The 11,693-nt window shown below is 36.5% G+C and overlaps 3 protein-coding genes across 8 annotated transcripts in view; 2 read left to right on the plus strand and 1 right to left on the minus strand.

The window, feature by feature from the left end:
- LOC133847186 (fasciclin-2) overlaps positions 1 to 6,024 on the plus strand; it is a 114,553-nt gene extending 108,529 nt beyond the window's left edge. For 2 of the 6 annotated variants that reach the window (XM_062282045.1, XM_062282047.1), the window contains 3 exons: positions 975 to 1,176; positions 2,832 to 2,954; positions 3,856 to 6,024. In XM_062282045.1, coding sequence (XP_062138029.1) covers positions 975 to 1,176; positions 2,832 to 2,954; positions 3,856 to 3,979 — 449 coding nt within the window. In that variant the 3' untranslated portion in view covers positions 3,980 to 6,024. The remainder of the gene's footprint in view (positions 1 to 974; positions 1,177 to 2,831; positions 2,955 to 3,855) is intronic. The other 4 variants (XM_062282046.1, XM_062282048.1, XM_062282049.1 and 1 more) reach the window with 2 other exon arrangements.
- Positions 6,025 to 8,349: 2,325 nt separating this feature from the next.
- Positions 8,350 to 10,047, minus strand: LOC133848309 (galactosylgalactosylxylosylprotein 3-beta-glucuronosyltransferase I). The gene is made up of 3 exons (XM_062283807.1): positions 9,882 to 10,047; positions 9,449 to 9,714; positions 8,350 to 9,390 (listed from the first exon to the last, which is right to left on the minus strand). The coding sequence occupies exons 2-3, from the start codon at positions 9,661 to 9,663 to the stop codon at positions 8,682 to 8,684; spliced, it is 924 nt and encodes a 307-aa protein (XP_062139791.1). The 5' UTR covers positions 9,664 to 9,714; positions 9,882 to 10,047; the 3' UTR covers positions 8,350 to 8,681.
- A 547-nt stretch (positions 10,048 to 10,594) lies between these two features.
- LOC133849058 (uncharacterized) lies at positions 10,595 to 11,617 on the plus strand. Its single transcript, XM_062284903.1, has 2 exons — positions 10,595 to 10,763; positions 10,820 to 11,617. The coding sequence occupies exons 1-2, from the start codon at positions 10,745 to 10,747 to the stop codon at positions 11,452 to 11,454; spliced, it is 654 nt and encodes a 217-aa protein (XP_062140887.1). The 5' UTR covers positions 10,595 to 10,744; the 3' UTR covers positions 11,455 to 11,617.
- The last annotated feature ends 76 nt before the right edge of the window (positions 11,618 to 11,693 follow it).

An 11,693-nucleotide genomic window follows, 5' to 3' on the forward strand; every position in this document is an offset into this window, starting at 1 on the left:
CACTTTCCCCAACTCTCTCTTATATATAAAGATTTCTCTCTCTCGATCCCGCTTCCCAACAAAAGAAGGCTGCATGTTTTATTTGAATTTGACTTTGAATTTTTTGTGTTGATTTTTCTTAACAATTTGTTATCGATAAGTTATCGAAAATGCTTATTAATTCGATTATGGCAACAATTGGTGTACATTAATATTTTATATACTGACTTTTTTTTTCGCTTTACTGTATGAACTTATTATTTTGCTTGTTTTCTCAAAACTTGACTCAAATTTCGATGCGCTTGCTGAGGTGGAAAATGAATTGCATGTGATTTAATAATAATCGGCTTAAGTCCGCACTCTATAATTATCTATCTTCTATGAAAAAATTAAAAATATTTCCTCAGCAAACGTATAAAAAATGCTCGGCTTGCCGAAACACTTTGCTAGCTAAACAAATCTTATATTTCTCTTTTATTATTTTTTGAATTTCTCTCCAAAATACACACACAAAAATGTAAAATATGTTTGTACAAATAAACTCCAAAAGACTCAATGAACAACAAACAGTTACAGATTTCGTAATATACCCCGAAAAAAAACAAAAAAACATTTAAGGCAACTCGAGTTATAATATATACTATATAAAATATATTTATGGATCGTAGCGATCTTGAGTTAGTTCCACTAACTTGGGTGTATTCCATGTGGAAGAGCGCGGAATGCATTCAAAAAAGTGCAAAAGTATGCTATATAGTTGAAGTACTTATCTTAGTATACAGTTAAATATATACTCTCTATATATATATCTACTATATAATCGATCTATTAATTATGCAAGATTTGAATGACAATTTACTAATCAATTGCCACCCTTCCCAACTCTTCGCACCTACCCCCCTCTCTCTCTCTCTCTCTCTCTTTCTCTCTCTCTCACACATTCTGCCCGATCTTGCACTCACTCACAACAACAACAACAACAACATCAACTTTAGGTATCGATGTCATCCAAGTCGCTGATCGTCCAGTTCTCTCATCGGCCGCCATTGTGGGCATCGCCGTTGGAGGCGTCATGCTTCTTCTTTTCATCGTGGATCTGCTTTGCTGCATAACGGTACACATGGGTGTCATGGCCGCCATGTGCCGCAAGGCCAAGCGATCGCCATCAGAGATCGATGACGAGGCGAAACTCGGCAGGTAAGCAACAAGTTTTTAGATTCCCAAAAATTTCGAATTACTTCTCTGAGTTACCCCAATGAATATTGCACTAAAAAAAATGAAATGAAATGAAAATCCTAAAGTTTCTACATCTTTCCTTTTTTCTTTTGTTTCATTTATTTCAACCTCCTTTCGATTTGCACCGCTACAAAAAACAAAAATCGAACTTAAAAATTTGAAAATTCGAAAATTACCAAAGCCAAAATTCTCAACATCCGGACTTCGAGTACAATTGGGTTTATGCGCGTCCAAAATCTTTGTTGTTCAATCGAAACTCTTTGATATTCGTCTAAGCAAACTAAATTTAACTACGAATTGAAAATTAACACAAAAGATCGAAAATCGAAAACTCCAAATTGAATTTGAAAATTAACACGAAAAATTGGAGAATCGAAAATTCTAAATTGAAATTTAAAATTAACGCAAAAAATAGAAAAATCGAAAATTCTAAATTGAAATTTAAAATTAAAAATTGGAAAATCGAAAACTCTAAAATTAGATTTAAAATAATAACGAAAAATCGAAAATTCCAAATTGAAATTGAATAATTAACACATAAAATCGAAAACAGAAAATTCTAAATTGAAATTAAAAAAATAACACGAAAATTGGAAAATCGAAAACTCCAAATTGAAAATGAACACGAAAAATCGAAAACTCCAAATTGAAATATCGTAAATCGAAAATCGAAGATGAAAAAACTTGCCACAACTTCTATCTCATGCCAAAACACTGAATTCCACTTTAAGTTTATTTCATTTTTAGTGCAATATTAATTGTTTGTACACATAAAAAAACACGATACAGATCCAAACTCCACACTCTTTTATATTTTTGTACTTTTGGTTTCCCACAAAAAACCCCGACAAAGAACACTTTAAGCTTATTTCGAGATATGTTTCGATATTTTCATTAGCCAACACTGTTTTTCCTTTGTTGTTTGTGTGCGTGTCTGCTTTAGTCGAATTCCACTGTAGTTAACCACTAATCGATATCGATATCGATATCAATTTAGAAGCCTTTTCTCTTCATACTCATTTTAGTAATTAAAAATCGATAGTAATTCATTTTAATCACTCATCAAACGTTGTGGAATCCGACTTGAAGTCAGCTGTAGTTGAACAAAAAATATATCGATAGAAATATCGATAAGTATGCAGCCAGCTACCTGTTGCTCTTTCTTGAAGTCTAGCTTCTCTCTCTCTTTTGCCAAGTGCCTTCGTAAAACTTTTCGTACTGGCTGCAAAAACTACAAAGAATAATTTTTGATGTTACTTTAATGTTAATATTTGTATTTGTGTGTCAACTTTATATACATATTCATACATCTATCATTTGTGTCACCTTATTTACCACGCATCACGATACTCATTCACATTCACATTCAAACACTCATTCACATTCACATTCAAAATCAATGCCTCTTATCATTGTCTTCATCACATTTACCAACTCCATATACTATCTATACTCTCTCTCGATTCTCTTAACTCGTATCCGAATATCCAACATCCAACATCCACAACACAAAATCCAAAAAAAAAAAATTGTAAAATCAAAAAAAAATCAAAATTCAAAAATGAAAAATGAAAAACAAAAACCAAAATCAACCAAATTACCATCTAACCAAGCAGTCTTTACGGTTGGCGTTTCCCGCTACCTTATTGCAGTGGACAGCTGGTTAAGGAGCCGCCACCATCACCGTTACCACTGCCGCCGCCAGTTAAGCTCGGCGGCTCACCAGTGACATCGCCATTGTACGTACATTCCTCCTATATATATCAGCCTAAATCTCTCGCTCGCTCTCTCTCTCTTTGCTCCTCTTCCTGCTCTCTCTCTCTCTCGCTCACTATCTTTCTCTTGTAGTTGTTTGCCTTTATCATTTCCTTTCGTTTTCCAACACTATTCATAGTCCTTGATCATCACAGCACAGCATGTATGTAGCTTGCTCTCTCTCTCTCTCTCTTTTGTTTTCGCATCACAGAGGGTCAACTGCTTGTTGTCCTTAGAGTCGGCAGAGGGTTAACTGCTTGCTGTCCAACTCTAAAGAAAGCAAGCAGTTGTTCCTCTCCAGCGGTAAGTAGCAATTGCTTTTCTTTGCTTTCGATGCACTCAAGCTTAGCTTTGAGTGTTGTAGCAGTTAACTTTTATATGATTTTGCTTAAGCTTGAGTGTTGCAGCAGTTAACTTTTACATACTCTAGCTTAGCTTTGAGTGTTGTAGCAATTAGCTTGCATTTGCTCTCGCTTAAGCTTGAGTGCTGCTTTTCTCTGCTCTCGCTTAAGCTTGAGTGTTGTAGCAGTTAACTTTGATATGATCTAGCTTAAGCTTGAGTGCCGTAGCAATTATCTTTTCTATGCTCTAGCTTAGCCTTGAGTGCTGTAGCAATTATCTTTTCTATGCTCTAGCTTAGCCTTGAGTGTTGTAGCAGTTAACTTTTACATACTCTAGCTTAGCTTCGAGTGTTGTAGCAATTAGCTTGCATATGCTCTAGCTTAAGCTTGAGTGCCGTAGCAATTATCTTTTCTATGCTCTAGCTTTGCCTTGAGTGTTGTAGCAATTAGCTTGATATGTTTGCCTCTAATTCGGACTCTAAGCCGCATCCTCGCAGCCATTTTGCAACACTATTTTAAACATTTCTCTCACTTATATTCGCAGGGACGAAAAGGAGCCACTGCGCACTCCCACCGGCAGCATTAAACAGAACTCAACCATCGAGTTTGATGGACGTTTCGTGCATTCGCGCAGCGGCGAAATAATTGGCAAAAATTCGGCGGTGTAAGCTGAATTTTTTTGTTGGAGTACGAAAGAACGAAACGATGTGCACAAAACTTGCAACTGAGAATAGTATTGAACAAAAATGAAACAAAACTAAAAACAATAACAAAGAAAATATATAAGAAAATGAATTGATGATGCAAAACCACATGGAAGATGATGTACCCCAAAAAAAAGCAAAAGAGAAAAGAAATCTACTTCTAAGAGCGGAAAGTGGAAAGTGGAAAACCAAAGCCAAAAGCTGCTGGGAACAGCACATAATAATGATATATAGTATATATATATATAATATGTATGTAAACCGATTTCGATTGGCATCTGAGTTCAGTTTTTTCTGTTTTCTTTAGTTTTGTCTAACTATATTACGATACGATAAACATATTAAACTAAATAGAGTATTTTTAAGCAACAACAACAACAAAAATCACAAACACACACACACACTCATATGTCCATGTTGCTTGACTCCTCTGTTCACTGCAAAGCTTATTTGAGTTTCACTTTTCCCTCTCTCTCTCTCTCTCTCTTTCTGTCTGTCTGTCTCTCTCTATCGCTCAAGCAAACATGTAGGTTAAGTTGAACATTAAACTTAAACTTAAATTATTAATGCCTTACAACATGAATGAAAACAAAATGAACAACAACAAAAATTAATACATTTATTTAGCATTTAAAAACAAAACGAGAGCAAAATTTAAGAGAGAATCAACTAAACATTAGTTTAACTAACTTAAACATGCCATAAATAAGTTGTAACATTAAGTTTTCTTACATCATCGATTATACTTTTCCCCTCTTTCTCTCTCTCTCTCTCTCTCTCTGTCTGTCTCACATTTCGTAGTATGTACTTAAATACACTGAAAGAAAAGACTTTTGCAAAACACACACACACACAGCATCACATGATTTAGATTTGGTTTCCTATTTGGTAAATTGATATACTTAATGCGCAGTACGAATAAATAGTTATCTAATCTAACGATAGTTGTAATCGAAATGCTCAATGTACATGGTTTAGATTGAAATTGAAAATGAAATTGATATTGAAATTGAAATTGAAGTTGATAACAATATAATAATAATATATGAATGTGTATTCAACAAATTCTTATGTGTGTGTATCAAGAGTTGCACAATTATCAATGTTATCGATAGTACGCCAAAGATAACATCGATAGTTATGCAACTACTATCGAAATACCCAAAAACAACAACAACTATGAAAATGCCAAAACAATTGTACTTTTATTTTCATTTCACTTTATATATAATTTTAGTTCCATTTCATGACAAACAAAAAACAAACACAAATTGAAATTATGTACTCAATGATATATTTTTAAAGTATTTTCTCCCGTGTCGTTTTTTTTTTTATTAGATTTTATATGTGTATGTATAAAAAAAAACAAGAAAAACAAAAACAAATACCAAGTTGTAAGTAAGAAATCAAAAATTATTTAAATAATAAAATATGTATATGTAATTATTGTGTAAGTAAGTTCTTTTTTTTTTTGTCTACACGAATAAAAACCAAATGAAAAACTATAAACAACTTATATATACACAACATCCAATATATATATATATTGAATTATATCCCTGCAGAGAGTCCGTCTGTTAATCTCTCTCTCTCTCTCTTTCCAATCTGCAATTGCTTTTGTCTTTATCTCATACGAAGCATATCGAATCGGCATTTAATTCAAATTCACTCGAATTCATCCAAATTTCAGCTCAAAATCTGCATGGATATAAAAGCCTCGGAATTTCGAGGATAGCTGTTCTTCTTCTTCTTTTTTTTGAGTTGTCTCCATTATTTATCGTCCTTGGTTTCGTCCTTGAGTTGTAGATCTTTGCCAAAAGCTTTTGTAGCTTCTGTTGCCAGTTAAGTCAAGCGCCTTGTCAGAGCTTTTTTACCTACTATTTAAATAAATAAATAATATACAAAATATTATACGAAAAACAAAACATTCAAAACAAGAAAACTATAAAACCCAAAAAAAAAAAAAATAAACAGAAAAAACCAAAAAAGTTAAAGAAAACATTTTTTTGTGTGTTAATATAAGAATTACTAAAGAAAACTATCAAAATGAATAAGGAGCTACACCATAACAAATGATATGTAATTATGTATATGATGAAATTTGAGGACTGCTTTTGGAGCGCAGCATATTAAATATGGCCATGAAACGTGAACGAACAATTCATAAAAGATCATCAAACGTGTAGCTTTTTATAATTCATTCAAAAGGGAAAACATTGACAAAAAAAGAACAATATAAATAAACAGCGAACATGAATCGTTGGAAAATAAAGTCGTATTTATCAAAACTGAAAAAAAATTCACCATTGTGTTTAATTTCATTTCAAATTTAACAAGTAAGAAAGTTACAGTCGAGTGTGCTCGACTGTGAGATACCAGCTACCCATTTTTAATAAGGGCAAAAAATTGCGGTATTATTTTCAAAATATACCGAAAATACTAATAAAAAATACTAAAAATATACCAAATGATATGTTTGGTATATCGATACAGCACACCATTCAAAATATACCATAGACGGCACAATGTACCAGATTGTCGGCCAAAGCAACTAAGAGCCCTAGTAAGTAGGCGTTTTTGCCCATACAAAAGTATTTCTTTAATAACTTCCACAATTTTTATCTGATCTCAACCAAATTTTCAGGAATCATAACTACTATAGTAATTATAGTATATACCAAAATTCACAGCTCTAGCTTTAAATTTACGCTTGTTATTCGATTTTTTTGATTTGCGGGGGCGGAAGTGGGCGTGGCAAAAAATTTGAAACAAACTTGATCTGCGTGCAAACATAACAAATGCTGTCGAAAAAAAATTTATTGCTCTATCTCTTATAGTCTCTGAGATCTAGGTGTTCATACGGACAGACGGACAGACGGACAGACACACAGACGGACAGACGGACATGGCTATATCGTCTCGGCTGTTGACGCTGATCAAGAATATATATACTTTATAGGGTCGGAGATGCCTCCTTCTACCTGTTACATACATTTCCTGCCGGCACAAAGTTATAATACCCTTCTACCCTATGGGTAGCGGGTATAAAAAGCAAGCTGCAGCAAACAATTTGTGTGTCATACTTTTAATTCAATTTAATTCGTCACTGCAAATATTTAAATAAATTTGTGTGGCATACTTTTAGGATGAGTCGATTTAATTCGTCATTGCAAGGTGCAGCAATAAATTTGAGTGGCATACTTTTGGGGTGCGATCTTTGAAGCTTGGTTCCAATGGCTTACAGTAGATGGCGCCACTGAGCCCGCTCTTAGTGCAGTTACTTGCTGCTCAATTCTGTTCGCCTGGTATTTCAGCTGCTCACGTGGTACTTTTTAGCCATCCCCGGCTGCTGCTAGTGACCAACAACAACAACATGAGCAATCACAACAACAACAGCAACTACAACAACAACAACTACAACTACAACAACTTTAATAACTACAACAACAACAAGCTCATTTTGTGACTCGAAATTTCGACGAAATTCCCTTAGAAACTTCCACTCAGACCAAAATATGAGTAATTTATAGGTTCCATCGGCTTCCCATAGATGGCGCCACTGAGCCTGCTCTTAGTGCAGCTACTTGCTGCTCAATTCTGTTCGCCTGGTATTTCAGCTGCTTACGTGGTACTTTTTAGCCATTCGCGATCGCTTCTAGTGACCAACAACAACAACAACAACATAAGTAATCACAACAACAACAACAACATAGGTGATTCCAACAACAACTACTACAACAACAATAATTACAACAACAACAAGCTCATTTTGTGACCTGAATTTCGACGAGATTATTTTGGAAATTTTCACTCAGTCCAAATGATGAGTCATTTTAAAGCTTGGTTTCAACCACATCACATAGATGGCGCCACTGAGCCCACACTTAGTGCAGCTACTTGCTGCTGAATTCTGTTCGCCTGGTATTTCAGCTGGTGACGTGGTACTTTTTGGCTTTTTTCGGTGGTTTCAAGTGTCCACCAACAACAACAACAGTAATCACAACAACATCAACAACAACTACTACAACAACTAAAATTACAACATCAATAATTACAACAACAAGCGCATTTGGTGACCCGTAATTTCGACGTGATTTGCCTTGAAAATTTCTACTTGAACCAAATGAAATACCAGGCGAACATAAATCAGCAGAAAGCGGACGTACACAAAATCTAAATTTTTATTAGGAAGAATTTATTAGCTGGAAGAAGAAGTAATGATACTATACAATATTTAATCCATACTTACCTTCCTTTAGAGTATATAAATGCCCGCGAAGACGCAACAAAAGGTGTGCTTTGCTACGAGTAGTTCTCAAGGAAACAAAAGGATGTTACAAGGATAGAATGGTTGGGTTTATTGCATTGACTTATCTGATATTAAGGACTGAGGTAATACTTGAATCCTTTTACAATTAAGGGGAAAGGATCAACAGGATGCTGGATTAGTTGTGAACACACACATTGAGCTTAAAATAGATCACTTTACATAACTTTGAATGCTGCGACATTTACAATAACAAGTTGGGACAAACAGTTATATATTACAAAGTAGTAGTAGTTAAGGCAATAAATTCTATATAGCCAGACTCTAGTCTAGTCACTGAGTCTAAAATATATACATATACACATATACATATATAGTAGTAGTAGTTAAGTAGCTGCGCTAAACTTCGATGCCTTCGTCAGATCTTTTCCGCTTGCGTATGAGCTCCTCCTCGGCAGTGAGTTTGGTCTTCTCGGTGCGCGTGTGCCAAACGAGAACGTCGCGACAATTGTTCGCCAGCGGCTGCAGTTGATCCCGTGTGGTGAGGTAGCGGAGTATTTCGCTCTCCTGGTAGCCACGTTGCACCTCGTAGGAGAAAACCGCCTGCGGATACTTGATGAACAGATCCATGCTAATGGCAAAGGCGGCCATATCAATGGGGAACGGTCTCTCCGGTCGCCAGGCAGCATTGAAGCCAACCACCCGATTCTCCTGGTCCAGCAGCGGACGTTCCACCATCAGGCCACCAACCAAGCCGACGGGCCAAACGCCCACACGACCTGGCTTGATTTTGCTCATCTCGGCAAACAATTCAACGGCATACGAATTGTCGTCATCCATGAAGAAGACAATAGCATGACGATCCACATTGGCATTGGCACGCAGCCAGGTCAGGGCCAGATTGCGTTGCTCCACGCCGCGTGGCTTGATCCAATTCGGATCCTTGCCCTGCAGCTTAAACTCTTGCGGCGTCTTGATGTTCAGCTGCGTAAAGCGATTCTCGAGGCCAGCGCGCAACAAGAGATTGCGGACCAGCGGCGTTGTGCTGTTGCTGTCCTCGACAATGATCCAGTGCAGATTGGGCACCAGCATGAAAATGTGCGATAATCTGTGTTCAAGAAAATGATTACAATATATATAGTTAACACATATAGTTAGATGCTTACCTGGTCAGCTCAGCCTTTTGGGCGGGACGCGCATACGTTGGCGTGATGGCGTAGATTTTTGGCAACGTGTCCGACTGCTGCTGGGTGTACATCGCCTGGAGGTAATCGGGGCCATCGCAGGTGCGTTTCCCATTGCGATGGACCATCAGAAGCAGCACAATGAACACGATTATCAGTATCAGCACTTGTCGCGGCCGTATGCGTACCTCGGTCATGTCGTTGTTGTTATTGCATCTAATTTGCTTAAGTAACCGAAGACGAAGAGACTACATCGCGCATTGCGATAAAACAAACAGAAAAGAAAAAAAAAACACACACAAATACAAATAGACATATGTAGAAATAGATATTGCTGCTAGCTGCCGCTGCTTCTTCTTCTTCTTCCTCTGCTTTTCATCTTCATTTTTGTTGTTTCACTGCTCGTTTGGAGTACCTTTCACTGCACTGCGCCGTTATAACATAAAACTGGTTTGGGTTTTAACATTAACTATGAATATATTGTTATAGGTAAATCTATAAAAACAAATTAACAAAATCTAATACATTTCAACAAAAATTGTGCTAAGTTGCCGTTCACAGGTGGTGACACATCGTAAGCACTATCAATGGTATCGATGTTTTCCAAAAGCTTCGATACTTGCCACCTGTGGTATATTAGTATATTTTCAAAACGCGTACAAAATGGCGCGTAATTTTAAACAAACAAAATAAAGCTCCACCATATATGTTATGCTGCACTGTATTATAAATAAAATAAAGTATATTTTCAAACCGATACGTGATGACTATACTCGGTGCTATCGATGCTTCGATACTTGCCACCTGCTAAGCTTCATATTAGTAAGCGGTATATTAGTATATTGCCAAAACGCGTATAAAATGGCGCGTAATTTTAAACAATTAAGTAAAAGCTTCAAAAAATAGCACACTTTGATTATTTTTATGCACTTTAAAATATTTTTTTAACACCGATAAATTTAACAATATGACCGCCAGAAGCTAAAAAATACCATGGCAGTCAGCCAGCTGCTGCGTTCAAAGCTATCGATAAGTGCATGCTTGTGCACTTGACTGCGCGCCAACTTATTTAAATTTGAAGTGCCTTTCAAAATTCGAAAACGAATCGAGTCGACTTTGCAGCGTTATTCACAACAAAAATTCATAGCGACAACAGATTCATTTATTCATTCCATAGTCAAAAACAATTCACAATTCCTATATATAAATAGTACATATATTCTGATAACTATAGACAATAGAATAGGCACACACACAAAAACAATAGACAAGAAAACAATGTGCAACACACCAAACGGTAAGTGGCAGACAAGGTAGTTAATTATAATACTAATCAAAAATATGCATACATAGATTGTAATAAACATAAATTAAAGTTTACGGGCTGCTGCAGCCTGAGCGACAGTGAGCTATCGAAACTGTATAATTTGGATAACCTGACCGATGTGGAATTGTCAGCAGTTGGCGTCGATCGCACCACACTGATCGATGATTATCGGCATCTGCACGAGATGTCGCAACTGCGTGAAATGGAACGTTTATCGTCGCTGTCGCGTCGCTTTGTCTCGCAATTGAAACCGCCAAAATTCAAATCGCCAAGACAGCCGCAAAGAGCATTCAGCTATGATCTGTTAGATCGTTTCTTTCGCTGCATGCAATCGGAGACGCCAGCGTTCTGTCGCTTCATGGAGAATGATTTACAGATTGTGACCGATTTTCAGCGCGATACAAAAATTCTTCTGATGTCGCCAAAAGAACGCGAATGCGCTTGCTACGATTCGTATTTCGAGCATCTGGACACATTGTATCGGAGTGGACAACACGACGTTGTCATCTCGATCATAGCCAAGGTGATGGTGCGTTTCCATCGTGAACCGCATCCGGTTAAGTTGCGTCCGGGCTTTGGCCGTGGCTACGGACCGCATTACGCCCGGACTCGCACCGTGTTCGTCAAGCAGAAGCCAAAGCCACGAACTCCGCTGCTCTAAAGAGTACAAAAACAAAAAACAAACAAAAAACAAAAAATAGTTACTCTCTCTATCGATTTTCGGCAATCCCAAAATTGGAACGAATAACGTCAAATGCGGCACATTTTGTTCATTTGTTTTATTCGATTCTTCATTGAAATACACTTTCATTCAGTTAATATTATTTTAAACACATTTTCATTTTAGTTTTTTTTTTTATCCTTTTCATAATCGAATTTAGTTATTTCAATTTTCAGGGA

The sequence above is a fragment of the Drosophila sulfurigaster genome, chromosome X (assembly GCF_023558435.1).
Source record: "Drosophila sulfurigaster albostrigata strain 15112-1811.04 chromosome X, ASM2355843v2, whole genome shotgun sequence".
Taxonomy (NCBI): domain Eukaryota; kingdom Metazoa; phylum Arthropoda; class Insecta; order Diptera; family Drosophilidae; genus Drosophila; species Drosophila sulfurigaster.